The sequence below is a fragment of the Cyphomyrmex costatus genome, unplaced genomic scaffold (assembly GCF_001594065.2).
Source record: "Cyphomyrmex costatus isolate MS0001 unplaced genomic scaffold, Ccosl1.0 scaffold334, whole genome shotgun sequence".
NCBI classification, from domain to species: Eukaryota; Metazoa; Arthropoda; class Insecta; order Hymenoptera; family Formicidae; genus Cyphomyrmex; species Cyphomyrmex costatus.
Window position 1 is genome coordinate 99,101 of NW_017277493.1, and position 18,875 is coordinate 117,975.

The 18,875-nt window shown below is 30.7% G+C and overlaps 1 protein-coding gene across 3 annotated transcripts; it reads right to left on the reverse strand.

The window, feature by feature from the left end:
* Positions 1-12,252: 12,252 nt before the first annotated feature.
* Positions 12,253-14,821, reverse strand: LOC108776054 (uncharacterized). Of its 3 annotated transcripts, none has more exons than XM_018542562.1 (11): positions 14,741-14,821; positions 14,447-14,565; positions 14,237-14,370; positions 13,949-14,116; positions 13,311-13,407; positions 13,150-13,242; positions 12,987-13,079; positions 12,821-12,913; positions 12,658-12,750; positions 12,500-12,592; positions 12,253-12,433 (listed from the first exon to the last, which is right to left on the reverse strand). In XM_018542562.1, the coding sequence occupies exons 5-10, from the start codon at positions 13,316-13,318 to the stop codon at positions 12,541-12,543; spliced, it is 432 nt and encodes a 143-aa protein (XP_018398064.1). In that variant the 5' UTR covers positions 13,319-13,407; positions 13,949-14,116; positions 14,237-14,370; positions 14,447-14,565; positions 14,741-14,821; the 3' UTR covers positions 12,253-12,433; positions 12,500-12,540. The 3 variants fall into 3 exon arrangements, with proteins under 3 accessions (XP_018398064.1, XP_018398063.1, XP_018398065.1); XM_018542561.1 differs by having other exon boundaries at positions 14,194-14,370; XM_018542563.1 differs by lacking the exon at positions 12,987-13,079 and having other exon boundaries at positions 14,194-14,370.
* Between the last annotated feature and the right edge of the window lie 4,054 nt (positions 14,822-18,875).

The following is an 18,875-nucleotide window of genomic DNA, read 5'->3' on the forward strand; positions in this document are numbered from 1 at the left end:
GCCCCTCAGCAGGGGGGGAGGGGGAGGTGGACAGAGGTCTGCCCCGACAGTACAATCGTAGAAGTCGTGCGCCCCTCAGCAGGGGGGGAGGGGGAGGTGGACAGAGGTCTGCCCCGATAGTACAATCGTAGAAGTCGTGCGTCCCTCAGCAGGGGGGGAGGGGGAGATGGACAGAGGTCTGCCCCGATAGTATAATCGTAGAAGTCGTGCGCCCCTCAGCAGGGGGGGAGGGGGAGATGGACAGAGGTCTGCCCCGACTTCAAATTTCGTGCATTCTGTTGGACTCAAACGATACCAAGCGCATGCGCACGAGGTCAGACAGCATGAAGAAGGCATACTCGTAGCACTACATGTAGTCGGTATGACAGATTTCCTAACCTGAATAGTCGTCAACTTTAACGCTTAATATCTCGGTTCGTAGGGCAGAGCGACACTTTTTTCTGCCAGATTCTTTCGTTTTGTGCAAAAACGCGTCGAATGAGCCTAGTTTCATTAAAATTGGTGAGGTCGGCCGTTTTCTCCATAAATACTTAAAGGAATTATAAATTTTCCATTAAAATATTTTTTAACTTTATTTCTCCACACTTGACCTTGAAGAAAGTTTTCCAATATTTTTGTCTCCTTCTCAAGTTTGCTCATATGAAGTTTAACTAAAGAGAAAACCTGACAAATTAAACAATTTTTGAAAAATTGTTCTCATAGATATAAATTATGCACAAACAGGAACAATTTCTTTCATCATGACCCCTTGAATAATTTTATCATCAATTCTGTCACCAATTATGTAATCATGAATTGAAATTAAATGTCCAAATCTTCTAAGTGCGTTTAATCTATGATATTCTATTGAAAAGTTAGTAAAAAATGTCGAGAACAGAATCAAGCAAACATCTAACTTTATCCATATAGTATTACTTTCTAATCCCTGGCTCAATTCCTTATTAATTATAGATTTTATAAAAATTTAGCAGAGTTCTTTTATATTTGTCATTAATTCTTACATGAAACTACGAGGAAGCTGATAATTGGCTTAGAATTTAGACGAAAAGTGAAGTACAAGATTATTTAGATTTGTTGAAATATCAGTCGAATATTCCATAAACTGATTAGATGCGATTGATTTTTCTACTATTGTTAATGTCGTATTTGTTGTTATCTATATCATTGCTTGATCCTTCATTACGCTTATTAAGAAAAGTATTGTCAAGAGAAGGAGAAATATAGGAAATATGATTAGATATAAGATATCTCCGAAAGAAGTTCTAATTAGAAAATATTAAAAACATTTACTCTCATGGCATCTAAATGTATTACATTTATCTATCTTATGCACTAAACATAGTGCAGCCACAGTGCACGTATACTATTGATGTCATTATTACAATTCGGATACTATATATTTGATTGTATTTAAGTTTATTCACATTTCAATACTGCAATCAAATGTTTCATGTCAGGTATTGTTTCCAAAATACTTGTCAATGTATTTGGAATTCTGTAGAGAGCTCTTTCAATCACAATTTAGAGATGTTCGCTTTGAATAGAATATTTGTAATGAAGAGCATGATAAGCCTTAAATGATACTTTATTTGCTCTTAGTGGTTGATCATCTACTCTAATATTTAAAACCACGTAGCTGATAGTAATATTTTTTAAATTCCTGCCTATTATTAGCAGAAATAATTAAAGTTCAATTCTTTTTTTTGCCTTCATCTTTTTCATGCCCTCAAGCTGCTTTTTGAAATCACCAATTACCTTAAAATAGTGAAATGTTGTTAAAACATATATATAAAATATAAAAAATATATTTTACTTTTAATGAAAACATTATACTGCCCTTAGAAACCATTATACCTTTAAATGCATAACAAATCCTTCTTGAATTTCTGCTCTTGAAGCACGCCAAGGCTTTTTGTTCAGAACCATAACTGGTATCACGAAGAAAAGTTTAGGGTAATTAAACAGCAAGACAGTGTCACAATCTATAGAAAAATACTTTTTTTAAATCCATTATTAGAGCTATCATTTATAAGTAGGACTATCATACACAATGACATAATCTGTATAACCGCAGTGTAAGGCCCTTAGACCAAAAAGTATTCAACATAAAAATAAAGACATATTGATTTACATAAGATGTTTATTGGTCAATAGACTTATGCTATACAACTTATGTCATTTTGTGTGTGACAGTCCTATGGAAGAGGAACACATGTATAGTTTAAAAGATTTTAAGAAAATTAACTCTCACCTAAATTTTTCTTTTCTACACCAATATTGATCAGCTCATGTTTAATTTTAATTGAAAATTGTGGCCAGTGAGTTGATATACGATTTTCTACCTCTTTAAAAAGAACTTTAGAGTCATACTCAAGTTGTTGAAAAAAATAAAATAAAATATAAATAAAATTTCTTTTATAAGTTAAGCAATGTATATTTTGTAATACTATAAGAAAATATGGAACCAAAAGATGTCCTGGTTGTTTAAATAGAGAATATTAATATAAGTAGCTACTTTCAAGTTTTTATTTTTTTCATTACATAGCTGACTTAATTTGAAGGAACTTGTATATTTCCAGCATTTCTTAATTTGCTCCCATGGCTCAAGCTGGGTTTATAAAATTCCTAATGTTTTTTTAATGTGACATTATTTGAGAGAGAGTTATCATTTAAATAATATTACTTCATTTATTCGACATAAATTATTATTTAATTTTATGTTTGTCATATATCTGCTGTGCCGGTAGGTATTATTTTCAATTCTGAAGATGGCAATTGAGCGGATTGACTAGAAATACTTTTTCTCAGTTTAGCCTTTCTAAGTTCTTTATGGTATTTAAGTTTGTATAGAGGCATCGTAAAATTTGCCAGTAGTAGAACATCCTTTTCCTTGTTCACTCGATAGAATATAATGTTTCCTGCACAACAATCAATGTCAGAAATATAAATGAAAATAGCACATTCATAAAGTAAACGTATGTACTTACAATAAATTCTGTAGAAAAATATTCAACAGTCCACTTTCCTAATTGCATCTTTTGTCAGAAATCCTGCAAGAACAATATGTGTTATATGTTAAATGTCATCGAAATATTAAGATCAATTATCCAATGTAGAATCTAAGAAAGATTCAGAACCATGTATATGAGCTTAAAAATAAACTTTTAAATTAAACATTGGTATTAATGTTTTGTTAGTGTCTGTATTATACTCTGCTTGTGATTAGTTCAACCAATTTACATTGTGCATTGTCTAAAATAGATTGCTTATAGTTCAAATACAGCCTTTCCAAGGGCTGTTTTTTAGAGGATCTCATAAATGTACTAAAAATTAAAAGGAATTTTATTAATTAAGTTAAACTAATCTATATATATTTTGTATTAATCTATTGTGAGATTCTATCTATTACATTATTCTAATCTATCCATTATTATATTCGAAAAATATTAAAGAATTAAATTAAAAATTTACATTTTTAAAAGGATCATCATCTTTTAATATTATTGGAATATTGTGTTCTACTTCTTCCAAAACCTTTTCCCTGAGGTTCTATCGCTAATATCTATATGTGTGTATGTGTTATTTAATACTATTGATGAAAATGGATCAAATGGTTCTGAACATTGACTTATTGAAATGGAAGGTAAAATCGCTGATATAGTATTTACAATTGCATCTATAATTTGTTTTTGTATATTCTCATTTTTTTTAAAGATATAAAAGTTCAGAATTAAACTAACAAGTAATATAAATACAGAAAAAGATTTACCTATCTTATCTCTGTTCATTAACTAAATTTCTATCCTAGGATCACTTTACTAACCTCAATTATAGATTTTACTTTTTTTTATTTTAGCTGATGATTAGCACAATTTTAGTTGATCGCTTATATTGCTTATTATGACAGATGAAATTGTGTCGGGATAGTCATGAAACAACATGAAAGTTTCATAATCAATCTCTTTTTCTATAAATATGTGGATAAAATAACATTTTCTAAACATGCACTTGTATAACATAACCTTCTAAATAACCTTCTACATGCAATTTTATTTCCGGATATAACCTTTTTATTGTACATATATACCTTTAAATAACGTAATAAGATTTCTTACAAGATTTCTTGTTAGATAATCTTGCAATGTGAGTTGTAAGCTATTGCATTTGTAAATTTCTAAAAAACAAATACGGCTTGAACGGAGTTCGCTATGTGTCTGTCATCCTGTCGTTAAATCCATGGTGTTAGTGTAAGTACTACTTACACCATGGTTAAATCTCCGTAACGATACCCCTGGCTAGTGATATTGTCGTTACAAAATTAGAGAATAGACTGAATACTGGTAACACTGACACCAATATTCATATTGTATATGTATGTAAAAAAAATACTGATTAACAGTTGCTCCAATTTAAAATTGCAAACTAATTTTAGTGTCAAATAATTATCGTGTCTTATCGATGTATGTGAAATAATAACTAAATCTATTACTTAACTATGGGTGCAGTCGAGATGAAGGAAGAATTGATCAATCATATTGGTCACGTGACCAATGTGATTGGTCAATTCTTCTTTCATCCGAGAACTCGGTCCGAGTTCTAGCATCGTGGACACAAGGCTTAACACAGTGTACAGCACCGGCAGAAATGCTGTCCCTCGGCGTTCGGCTGCAAATTTACAAATGCATGGAAAGCTATTACAATGAATCTCAAAATTACACGTAATGTTGTAATTATGCACAACAATTTTTTACAATATTAAAACATTTTGTGTGTAATAAAAGTATTATGAATATTGACAAGCGAAAGACACCGGAGTATCTCACTCGTACTAGTAACAAATGTGTGAGACAGCGAAAGGACACCGCGAGCAGGCATCACGTCCAATTACGCTTTCTCTCTCGATCGTGCGCTTTGCGCTAAGGATAGAATATCGGAGCGTGCCCCACTACTTTCTCCCTCCGCGCTCCACGCCTCCTCCGCGCTCCCAATAACACGTACGTGTGCGCTCGGTACAAGTGTGTAGCGCCGCGCGCCGAACGCCGAGGGACAGCATTTCTGCCGGTGCGACGACACGGTGCAGGGTGCTTTCCAACTACGACACAATCGTACACAGCTAAAATGCTGAGTTCAACTGTGTCGTCTCTTCATAGCTACCAACATAACCAAGATTTTTACATTTTGTACTATTTATTTATCTAGGAATGATATTCCGACATTGCATGAGTGTATACGAAACAAATAAGGTGACAAAATATTCTTTTGAATTAGTAAATATACCAGAATACTTTTCCTATTAGAAACACTAGTGTAAAGTGACTAAATAGCGTTTCAGCTACAAGTCGACACTGTGTAACAATAGGCCTGTTCTTTTTCTCTGCATGTGCCCACAGTGCAATAAGTTGAAATGAAACAGATATACGTTTGTTTCACTTAAACTTATTGCACTGTCTGAACTGGTGCAAACAGTGCAGGCAAAAAGAACAAGCCTACTGTGTCACATAGTGTTACACTGTGTTTCGTAGCTGGAAAGCACCCTCTAATGTTTTAATTGGTAAACTCATAATGACGCGACATGTTCAGTGAAAACACATCCTAATAAATGTGATACATAATGATAGATCCTACATCTATAATAAATGGAACAGCATGGATCTGTTTTTTGTTCCTGCACTGTCTGAACTAATGCACACGGTGCAATAAGTTAAAATGAAACAAACGTATATTTGTTTCACTTCAACTTATTACACCGTGTGTACTAGTTCAGACAGTACAGGAACAGAAAACAGACCTAATGAATAAAATAATAATAATCATTCATTAAATTGGTGGAAAGATGTAAAAATTTTAGATTGTGAACCGAAATATAATAAAAGAATGAATTTCTGAAATATCTGGAGACACGGTAGTGTCTCGGCGCTAAGCCAAGCGCGCGACACTGCCGTGCCTCCTTTACGCGACACGGATATGTTACACATCAAAGAACAGTCAAATGACATTAATTTACAAAAAAAAACTGAAGGTTTTGACAACTCATTTTTATTGAACCTCATCTCCTAAATAATAAATTTTCTTGTTGACCTCTAAAACAATTTCACTAATATTTAACATATACATATTATGTCGCTACAAATCTCATTTAGTGTACTCTTGACAAGAAAACATAATTTGCTTTCTGGACACAATCTATATTTTAACAAAGAAAATTTAGTAAGTCTTAAATCTCTTTATATTTATTCAAACTTAATTCATATCACTTTTATTTTATTATTTTTTGTGCATATAGTCTCATTCTTTTAATCATACAGTGACTTAACTTATGGACATAACATATCAATATGATTTTTACAAGAAATTTATCATCTTAACTTTACTTTTCCTCGCTTCCAAACGAAGAAATAGTATATTTTTTATTTTATTCTAATTGACTTGAAGAATGTCATACGATGCAATATTTCAATTTAAATGTAATTTTGTCCAGCTTGTCATAATGTGGTCTCACTTAGAATAATTACTGTATATCTTATTTGTTTATTTATTGTGACTGATGAAGACTAAGTTAAGTCAAAACGTTCCTACTAATTAATATTTAATAATTAATAAATTATTCTCTAAATTTGTAATCTGAAGTTTGCTCTTTATTGACCTATTTTCCTTTCATTGTTGTTTATATATACTAATTATAATAAATAGTTTGAATACTATGAATTGCTTTATCGTTATAAAAATTGTTTCAACATAAGAACACAAAGACCTAGTTTACATCGAGTGTATTCATAGGTGTACCAATGCCCGATTCTACTATTGTTAGTTTAATTTTAATGTTAAGTTAAATTATCATTAATGGAATCCGTTTTTATTAGTATGCATTTTTATTAGTATCTATACGTTTTTAGTGCTTGATATGAATTATGTTAAAATAAGAAAAATTGTAAAATAAAAATTAAAAGAATAAAATTTAATATAAAAATTGTGTAAAAATTATTTTTAAATAAGACTAAGTATCAAATATATTTTTCAGTCTTATAAACAATGTATACATAAAAAAAAACTTATCTTTACATTTTAACACAAAATAAAATATGTACGTATTAGAAAATAAATATCATGTAAGTATTCACTATAACTATCTGTAATCAATCAATTGATTATAAAACTAATACTAATTATAGAGTTATTGTGAACTTATCTATTTTCAAGTTTCTCAACAGTTCGACTTAATTGAAATATTGCATCTTGAAGTCTCATCGCTTCAGTTAACATCTGTAAAAATACAAATATAAAGTAAAACTAAAATATTTATAATATAAAGCTATGATGTTTTTCTTTAAAAAATTTTAAAAACTACCTTTCATTGCTTCTGCATATTTATCTGTAATTTTTTCAAATGTTTTTCGAGCGTAATGTAATTATACTGCCAAACTTCTAGGTCTACCTGCAAATATTGAAAAAGGAAATAAATTATATTCTTGAATTTATTTCTGATGGAAATCTCCTCATAATAGGAAGATTTGGAACGGGTATACTATATCCATGGGTCATGAGCATTTTTGGAACAATCTCTGAAGAGATGTCCACTAGAGATATCTTTACAATCTTATTATAATTGTTATTATATGTATACACTTACGTCTTGATTATAACGTGAAGAAAATAGATTAGGTTTACGCTAGATCATGATATGAAAGGATTATCTGTAAATTAGCTGTTTTTGGTTGTAAATTGGTTTGTACAGTAGAAACTAAATTTGATTAAAAACTAGATTGTGAGTAGAAGGAATGTCTAACTGTAGAATTATGAACCCATCTAAAGCATTGTCATCTTCGTACTGATTATTTGTAGCGACTGAAAGCATTTCTTATATCATTTAAGAAACATTTTAACAGAAATATTTTATATAATAATATAGAAAAAAAAGGTTTACATACAAAGATTAGGTATTTCTTATTGGGACTAGAATATTTTGTAATGGTTCTTCATTCTTCGCAGCCAATTCTTGAGCAGCATTCTAAAAGCACATACAATGAAGTAAAATAATTACAAATGTGTTATTATAAATATACACATTTCATATTTTATAGACATATATGTATATGCTAAATTATACAAAAAAGAACAAATTTGTGCTATAGTTACAATATAGAAATATGTTATTTGCTTTACGATACATTCTTCAGGAAAATTATTTGGAACATCTGTCAAATCTTGTATATATTCATGTCCAATAATTTCCAAAATTCTTTATATTCATTAAAACTGTGTTTATTGGATTATTTCTAGTTGCTGATCGTCCTTTTCTTAATTTTTGGGCTTTTTCAGACACTTCCGATTTATAGTCTATCCATGTCTGCAAAAAAAAAAATAATTATTAGAGTAACTTCAGAATAATAATATAAATTTGATAACTGCAACTTAATATTCTTTATATATTGATTAATTTGAATATTTTCTGGTTCTTATTTAATTTTAAAAGGACTCAAATAAAATAAGTGTATATGACAAAGAGCTACGAGTCAATCGGTAGATATTAAGTATTAATATTTAACAATTCTTCAACTTAAATTATAATTTGAACCAACGTTTTAACCTACCACTAGGTCTTCAATGCTAAAATAACTTTACAGTAAATTCTTGTAATAAAAATTTTTAACAATTTTTTAAAATATAAATTGATAAAAATCAAGCAACTGATCATAATGATAAAATGTTACTTCTTTTTTCTAAGAACATTGTTGAAAGTTGCTTTCCATTTATACACAAGTGAAATTGAATCTGAAGTGACCCGAGTATGAAATATCAGATTAATAACGTCACTACTTGCTTATTTTAGTAAAATTAACAAATAATAACACAGGTTTATAACCTCAATTTTAAAGTGAGTCTACAAGACTCAGTGAAACACACGGTCTCAATCTTGTGCAGTTTGTAAGTAAAAACTCAGTTGAATCTCATTCTCACTTAGAACGCAAAACGCGCATTCAAGTTAAAGCTGATTTTTCATGTGCAGTACGCTGGGGCAGCAAAATGTCATGTGATACAAATTTCGAGAACTGATTGGAAGTGCGTCACAGTGCGTTACCTCACAAAAGATTTTTAAACAATAATAACATTTTGCTGCCGCAGCGTGCTGCACATGAAAAATCAGCTTAAGACGTCACAAATGAGAATTATTTGAGAATCGGTGTAAATGGAAGGCAACTAATGGCACATTCGATACATATGCACTGACACGGTTCTAGTGCTGCCCTTCCCCTGTATTCTGTAACTCGTTAAGGCAGTTAACGACATCGTTGCGCAGATATCTTATGGTATAAAAAGTTACAGAATAGGGCCTGCCTATTCTGTACACGCTTACCGACAACTGTCGGTGTCGTTAAGTAGCGATAACCAGTGATATGGACTGTTCTAGGAGAAAAGTGCGATTCTTATTACCTGACATGGTGCTGCCCTGATAGGGTGCTGCCCTGACACGGTGCGAGTGCAAAACTACACTAATTAATAATTTAATTTTTAATTAATAATAATAAAATAATAATAATTTAATTTTTTTATTTTTAATAAATATTTTATTTATTATTTATTTTTAATTTTCGGCCTTTCTTCTTTTATTAAACATAACATATCTTTATCATCACTATTATCTACTACTACTTGTTTCTAATAATTTATCTCTAATAAATAATAGTCTTTCTTTATCCATTTTATAATTTTTTGCTGCCTAACTAGTTTATTTGTCCGAACACCAAACTGCACTGACAAAAATGTCAGTGCAATATTTCTTGCACTCGTTTGGTTCATTCGGTTGGTCCGAATACAAATTCAGCACTACATTAGGTCAGTTTTCATTTACCGAATACGATAATCTAAGCGCACTGATAGGGTGCGCACATTCCGAATGCATGGCACCAAAAAAGTTCGCACTCAGTGCATTGGTGCGCACTAGTGCAGTCTGTCGAATTCGCCATTATTGTGTTTTTAGCCAGTGCTTTTCTGTTTTTAAGCCTTGTGTCCACGATGCTAGAAATCGGTCCGAGATCTCGGATGAAGGAAGAATTAACAAATCACATTTGAACAATTTGATCACATGACCAATGTAATTGGTCAATTTTTCCTTCATCCGAGATCTCGGATCGATTTCTAGTATCGTGGACACAAGGCTTTAAAGCAGTGACTTTTGTGGCGTGTGGCCACGAAGTAGAAAATATCCCTGTTCGCGTTGCTTGCACTTTTTGCACTTAGCAGCTTTGTTCTCTCTCTTTTCAACGCCTAAATATATACTTACCTCGCTTTAAGTGAAAACATTTTTAGGGTTTTCAAGCAACCCGAACAAACTTATGTGACCACAGCGCATGCTCGCATGGCAGTGATCATGACATATATCCTAACCTAAATAGTCGTGAATTTTAACGATTAATATCTCGATTCGTGGCGCAGAGCGACGCTTTTTTCTGCCAGATTCTTTCGTTTTATGGAAAAACACGTCGAATGAGTATAATTTCATCGATTTTTGAAAAGGTTACCCTCCATTTCATTTTTACCTATCTCAGAAATTAAACGTTTATTATAACATGGCTCTTCATCTAAAATTCTAATATTGTTCCAATTAAAGTCGTGTTCATCTACATCCTATGTTTAGTGATTACAGAACAAGTAGACTTGTTCCATCGAATATGGTTGTGGTGTTCTGCAATTCTAGTTTTAAACATAGACATGTCTATGGTTTTAAATTTGTCCGTTTGTCCAACATAAGAAGCATTACATTTATTGCATATGATTTTGTACACAATGTTATTTTTTGATAGATGTGGTCGAAGATCCTTTTGTATCTTAATACATTTGTTTAATTTATTTGTATTATGTGTGAAAAAAACTTTATTATCACTTTTGTTAAATCTTTTAAATTTCTTAGTAAAAAATGGAATGAAAGATACAGTAAACCACAATGTAGTATTATTTTGTTCTTCGTTTTTTTTCGCACTATTCTGTGAGATAATTTTTCTTCGTTGAAAGTTTTTAATTCTGCTATTGAAAGTATTAAAGGTGAATTTAAGAGGATGATCATTACCCAATAATGTATTAATTGTAAACACCAAATTCCTTAAATGATATTCTGTGTTAGGAAATAACAGAACTCTATCAACAAGATTCAAGATTATACCTCTATTTTGAAAGACGGAGGTGATTTGAGAAAAAATTTATAAATTTTTCTGAAAATATAGCTAATACCAATCAAAAATCAGACGTTTACAATTAGCATTTAATTCTGCTGTATTGTTTTTTTTTTCTTGTTGCAATGTACATAAATTTTTTTATGAAGAGGTTAATTTAATGTTAAGCCAGCTCTCTCCAATATATTGTTTTCCTGCCAAATGGTTTGAGCATCTAATTTTGCACTTTGGCATCTAATTAGTACCTAATTTTGTAATGTGTTAGAATTTATTTAGTGCAGATGGAGGAGGGGGACTAACTTAACAAGCATGTAATCTAAAGACTTAGAACGCTTGCACAGAATGCAAGAGATCCGAGTTAAAAGTACGCAACTGTGGCGTATAAGTACCTTTAACTTTTCCTTTTTCTATTTGTGCAATGATTGAGGTATTTTCTGATACTGCCTATAAATTAATTAAATAATTTTTTTATGGAGAAGTAAAGAATAACTTGTACAATTTATTTATTGTAATAATTAAAATTACAATAATTTGGAATTAGTATCACTAAATGTAATATTATATAATTAATCGTATTGATTACAACTATATATAATTAAATCTCTATATTATTAATTCAAATTACAGTTCTAACAATTACTAAATTATGAGTAATAGTAAAAGACTCTAGAAAATATAAATCAAAGAGATGGAATGCCTATAAAAATCTACACTAGAGTTTTTCGTGTATTTTTAATTATAAAGATTAATTTATCCCTTATTATATATAATTAACTTTTCAGCTATTGTCATTTTTAATAGATAATCTCAATTATTAAATATTGAAATTATATTTAGATTTATTAAACTTAAAAAACACGAAAAAAACTAGTGTGGGTTCCTATAGGCATTTCATCTGTTTATTAAATTATTAGTTACATAAAATGATATAATATTACAAATTCAAAATTCTAATTGTGAGATTAAACCTGGACAATCTCAGCACTATGATAGAAGATATTTTTGTTTCAGCTCCATTAATAATGTTTGCAAAGATTCTATTTTTCTTTTTTGATAATTTCTTTCATTTTACAATTGTTTTAGCGCATGATTTTTTTTATACAGGCTTATTTTAACAACTTGATGCATTTTATAGCTGTTTTGGGAGTTATATCCTTAATATTATTGTCATTTATATCTCCAGGATATCTTTTTTTTCTTGGAGTTGCGCATATTTCTGTATATTCTGGAGAACTATTTTGCAGCTCCACACATTTTCAATTTCCAAACTACAATTACAAACTTAATAAATATAAGAACTAAAAAATCTCATGCAATGAAAAATATGTTATTACCCATCCGTGAATGTCGTCTCTGGAGACAACATATTTATGTTTCAGATTTTTTCAAGTTGAATTGTGGAATTTTCAGTTTTTCTAGTTTCTAAACTAGAAATACAAAATTATTAAATATAAGAAGTAAAAAAATCATGCAATAAAAAATATATTATTACCTATTCTTGAATGTCGTCTCAGGAAACAATGTATTTATGTTTCCAACTTCTTCAAGTTGAATTGTGGAATTTTCAGTTTTTCCAGTTTCTAAACTAGAAATACAAAATTATTAAATATAAGAAGTAAAAAATCATGCAATAAAAAATATGTTATTATTATTACCTATTCTTGAATGTCGTCTCAGGAAACAATGTATTTATGTTTCCAACTTCTTCTAGTTGAATTGTGGACTTTCCAGTTTCTCCAATTTCCAAACTAGAGAGAAATACAAAATTAATAAATATAAATATAAGAAGTAAAAAAATCATGCAATAAAAAATATTATTACCTATTCTTGAATGTCGTCTCAGGAAACAATGTATTTATGTTTCCAACTTCTTCAAGTTGAATTGTGGAATTTTCAGTTTTTCCAGTTTCTAAACTAGAAATACAAAATTATTAAATATAAGAAGTAAAAAATCATGCAATAAAAAATATGTTATTATTATTACCTATTCTTGAATGTCGTCTCAGGAAACAATGTATTTATGTTTCCAACTTCTTCTAGTTGAATTGTGGACTTTCCAGTTTCTCCAATTTCCAAACTAGAGAGAAATACAAAATTAATAAATATAATAAGTAAAAAATCATGCAATGGAAAATATGTTATTACCTATTCATGAATGTCGTCTCTGGAGACAATGTATTTATGTTTCTGACTTCTTCGATAAACTATATTGAGTCAATCATGCTGTCTTTACTAAAATTAACTTTTCGATTATTGTCATTTTTAATAGATAATTTGATTTTCTGGAGTACATGTGATTGATTGAAACTAAATACAAAAATGACAAATATGGTAGCTAATTAAACATGGTTTTATAAAAATAAAATTACATTATTATCCATTTTGCATTTTTTGCATGAGTGGAAACTTTGGTACTGAATGTAATTTTAAACGAAATTCTAATTGTGTAAAGCAATAATCAGAAAAATGCAATTTACATATCTTGATCGATTTAAGCATCTTTCATGCACTTTCTTGTTTATTCAAAATAATCAATGCTTCAATCCATTTTTTTCGAAGATCTTGATCCATTGAAAATCTATCTTAAAAATAAATGAAAAAATTATCTTTGATCTTTTCAAAGTTATAAGTCTCTGGTTTCATAAAGCATATTTACATAATGTGTCATTTTATACTTATTAACATTTGGTGAATAACAAAGATACAATGATATATCATGAGCTTTACGGAATGCAGCAAAAATAATGCTTTCTAATACTTTTGAGACTTCCACAGATATTTACTTTCAATATGCCGGAGGGTTATCGCCATGTCGTAATCCATTGTTAATGTTAATGTCCAATGAATCTTACCTTTTACTTCATCAGAGCGAAGAGCATACTGATGAAGAAAATTACAAGATTCACGAAACAATAATCCACAAATCCTTTGGTATCTTTGAATGCTTTTTCCTATTTTTCGGTTTGTTTACATAAAATTATTAAAAAAGTACAATTACACTATAAAAAAACAAAACCAAATTACTTACAATAGAATGTTTCATTAAAATATCCTCCAAAAAGTGTCCTCACCTGACTCCTTGGCTTATTGGATCTTCTCGGTCATCTTTCTTTCTTGCGACATAGCCCAGCTAATAGATGAGTCTATCAGATGATAGATTAGTCTTTTGCACATCATTATGAAAATATTTCGTGCATTTTTATACCTGAAAAATATGATAAAAATCCATAAAACAATTGTTTTTTATTTAAAGCAATTCGTGAAACTTTCTAGAAACGTACTAAATATTTATGCTTTCTCACACTCCACGCAAAGATCCGTATACCCTATTGAAACCGTCTTTTCCACAAAGATGTGGGATAAAATAGATGATCACGACGTAGAAATGGTTCACAATCCTCTAAATAATATTTAAACATAAAATAAGAAGTTATATAAATACTATATAGATATACGATTTACTGTATAGACATACGATTTTATACGAAAAACGTATTAAAATATAATCAATTCTAACAACTTATCGTATCTGTATGCTGTTGAAAACATTTCGTTCGCAACCGCTCTGTACTTACTTATTTAAAACTTCTAAAAATTCAGGTTATTTCATCTTGATATCAAATATGATTGTGATTGTGAGCGGACGTAAGCTTCAGTTGTATCTTTGGTCTGTTTTCTGTTCCTGCACTAGACTGAACTAGAACTCTCTTTCTCGCTTTCTACAAATATCAAACATATACCTATCTCACTTTAAGTTCTAAAAGTGTACACTAGTTCAGCCACAGAAAACAGACCTCTTGTATCATTAATCGTGCATGGATCATAAATATTAACGTAGAAAGGTGGTCACTTCTCACTTTATGAAAATTTCCGAGGGAAAGAATCGATGCTTATTATTTCCATTCCGCCATTTTGGTTCCGGCGCAGTTTTATTTGTGTGTGAACACATGATACATTTCCGGTTGTAACTGTTATTGGCGGACGAGCATGCGCCCGAATGCGGTTGTCCAGATTCTGTTATAGAGACTTTAGCAAAAACATACTAGCGGAATCGAGATCGGAAACTCGCCAATCGGAATCTCGCATTTCTGCACCTATTATTTATGGAAATGTTTGGAATGGATTCTGTTCGGAATTATTCCGTTTATCTCTAAATGTCCTAGATTATTATGGACTATTTCTGAATCGATGGCAAAGTTTCCGGTAGTATCTCGCGAGTTGTCGAAATGTCGATTTGGAATGAAATAATAAGAACTAGCGATAATGTCAGTCATGAATCACAGCATTGCATACATTGAAGGTTATGTGAAATTTTCTTTAAGCCTTGTATCCAGTGTTAGAACTCGGTCCGAGTTCTTGGATACAGAAATTCGTAACCAATCAACTTATCGTTTTTCCGTAAAAACTATGTTGATTGGGGCTACACATTTCAGGATCCATGAACTTGAATCGAGTTCTAATACACACTATGGATATAAGATTTTAGAAACTTAAGAACGATAATGGTCGCGTTCAGAAGACGCTACCATTGGACAACTGTTGTAAGAAGCAATGAGGTTGTGACACTTTTTTTCGGATGAGTTTAAGAATACGCGGTCAAGTTCAGGATGCAAATTCCTCTCTTATGCAAATGAATAAATATGTTTGTATGAGGTATATCAAATGTCCGTATCATACGATCATGTTTATTCACTGAAAAAAAGAAGGGCAAAGACGCCAACAAAGGAATGCGCTACTCTTGTAAATCTGGAGCTCTAGTGCAATATAGATTTAAGTCCGCTTACGATCATATTTGCAAACAAACAAAATAATCTAAATTTTCGGAAACTTTAAATAAGTAAATACAGTGAATGTGATCATTGTTTTTAGCAGCATGCATAATACGATATGTTGTAAGAAGAAGCATCGGTTATATTTTATTGTTTTAGTAAAATAGAACATTAAAACATCGTGAACATATCATATATATATATTATATATATGACACATGGTATTTATAAATTTATTATTTTACATTTAAATATTGTTAAGTTGTAAATCACTTCCGTATCTATTTTTCGCTCACATCTTCGTGAAAAAGACATTAGCAATAAGATACACCAGGACTCGGCACGTGATGCAACTTTCGGCCGATTCGAAAATTTTCTTCGTCATTACTACTTTTAAAAATCTAGTAATCATTGTTTTGTTTGGATTATTTAACGTAATTAATAATGTATAGATCTACAAGAAGCATGATTAAAAATAAAAATAGTAAAATGTATAAATCATTTGTTAAAATGAAATTTTCTCAATCATCTTGTTGAAGGAACTTCCATAATAGAGACATTTTCAATATCCATCGATAATGACTTATACTTCACTAATCTTTTGCATTTGAGCCAAATTTTAAATAATTCTTCATATTTTTCTTCTCCGTGCCATTCGTTGTCTCTATTTTCGGCGGTTATGAAAAGTTATAGAGTGTTCATATCTACAGAGTTTTCTATAAATTTCAGAATACATTTATACTCGTCATTTTCAGTCATTGAGTCCTCTCGATTTATCGTCGACATATTTTTATATTGCATGGTTTGATTAGTATTCAATAGTATAGTTTATTGTAATCGATTGCGTACGCTGAAAACAGGTGCAAGGCCACAACAAGTAAATCCATTTGACAAAATTTTTTCTGTGTTTATCGATTCTATAGCAATTTTTAAGAGTGATGCAAACTCTGATTTTTGCATAGCTTTACCATCGTTTTGAACTCTCCAATTACAAACAGTTTTTTTCCAGGCATTCTTCAAAGGTCGAAATAAAGTCACGTCCATGGGTTGTGTAATGTGCGTTGAGTTCGGATATAATGATATAAGTTCGATTCTATATCTGTGCTATACAAAAATCACTCAACGTCATCGTTGCATGTGAAGAGTGTCCATCCAAATACATGATTATAGGAAATTGAATTCTATTTTGTAAGCACCATGGGTAGAATACATTCGTCATGTATTTATAAAATGACTCTCCGGTTATCCATCCACTGTCAGATCTCCCAATGCTCCAACCATTAGGTATTTTCTCAATAATGACAGCAGGTATTCCTTGATACGAAAACATTATCATAGGTGGTAATAACTGGCCAGCTGCATTACCTGTAATAATATAGTAATCATCTCATTATACAATTTGATTATAAGATTTAAAAGAAAAAAAAATGAAAATTTGTAAAATTAAAACTTTAACAATTATTTTAATATTTAGTATTCTAATCTATTACGATATATTAAATATAAACATATAAATGAATAAGTAATGTATTACCTGTAATCAATATTGTCAAACATTCCTTGTCATTTGCACCCACTCTATTATATATACATTTAGACTTCTTATTCGTGATTATTTTATTTCCCTTTGGATTTAGGAAAAAAAGCTGACTCATCACAATTAAATATCCTAGACCGGTCAATATTCAAAAGATTTTTTGACTGAAGATAATTTTCGGCTTCTTGAAACCACCCACGCAGTCTTTCCTCAGTAACTTGAGCTCGCCTTTATAGATTTTGAGGTATTCGAAGCAAAAGCTCAGGATGACGCTTTAAGAAGGCTTCGAACCAGTGCCTACCTGGTCTATCCTTAGTGAACGGATTCTTCCGTTTCAACTCTTTCAATAATAATTTGACACTGCCAAGAAGCATATCTTTAGTATATGGAAAACCTTTACTGTTAATGAAAAGTATCCATTCGACTAGTTTTTGTTCCTCTTCAATAGTCAAAGTACTCGGACCACTTCTTTTCCAACAATATAGATGCCTTTAATTTTACGTCTTATTGTAGAGAAAGGCACTTGAAATTTTTTACTTGCAGCTCTTATAGTTAACCCTTTCGAAACAGCATTTAAGGCTTCACTAAGATTTTGTTGAGAATAACCTAAATATTTATTTTTTACAGATTTTTTCTTTTTTATACTTGCTTTCTTCTCACTTCTACGAATCATTTTAGGCATGTTTATAACCTAAAACTGAATACATTTTAAATTTGTTTAAAATTCAAATATAATAAATATTTGAAAATAAGATATTATACAATTTTTAAATGAGTATAAGAAGAATAAATATATATTGTACCTTGAGGTTACAGTATTGAATGTAATGAATCAAATAAGGACTCCTAGGTTATGTAGTTGTACGTAATGCTAATCACCTATTATTTCCATAAAAAAGTCACAATAAGTAGCGTAGAAAGAGTCTAAGAGTCACAAAAAAGTCCGTTGTTTTTGAAAACACACACTTTTCAAGGAACGGTGCAGATTTTTCTTCGTGGCCGGACAAAAAATGAAACATTAATGCTTACGCAAATCGATAGCGCCGCGATCAAAGTTGCCAATGATAACGATTGATCGAACTATGAAATTTACGGCGAATTCGACAGACTGCACTAGTGCGCACCAGTGCGCACTGAGTGCGAACTTTTTTGGTGCCACGCATGCGGAATGTGCGCACCGTATCAGTACGGATTGTCGTATTCGGTAAATGAAAACTGACCTCGTGTAGTGCTGAATTTGTATTCGGACCAACCGAATGAACCGAACGAGTGCAAGAAATATTGCACTGACATTTTTGTCAGTGCAGTTTGGTATTCGGACAAATAAAACTAGTTAGGCAGCAAAAAATTACAAAATGGATAAAGAAAGACTATTATTTATTATAGATAAATTATTAGAAACAA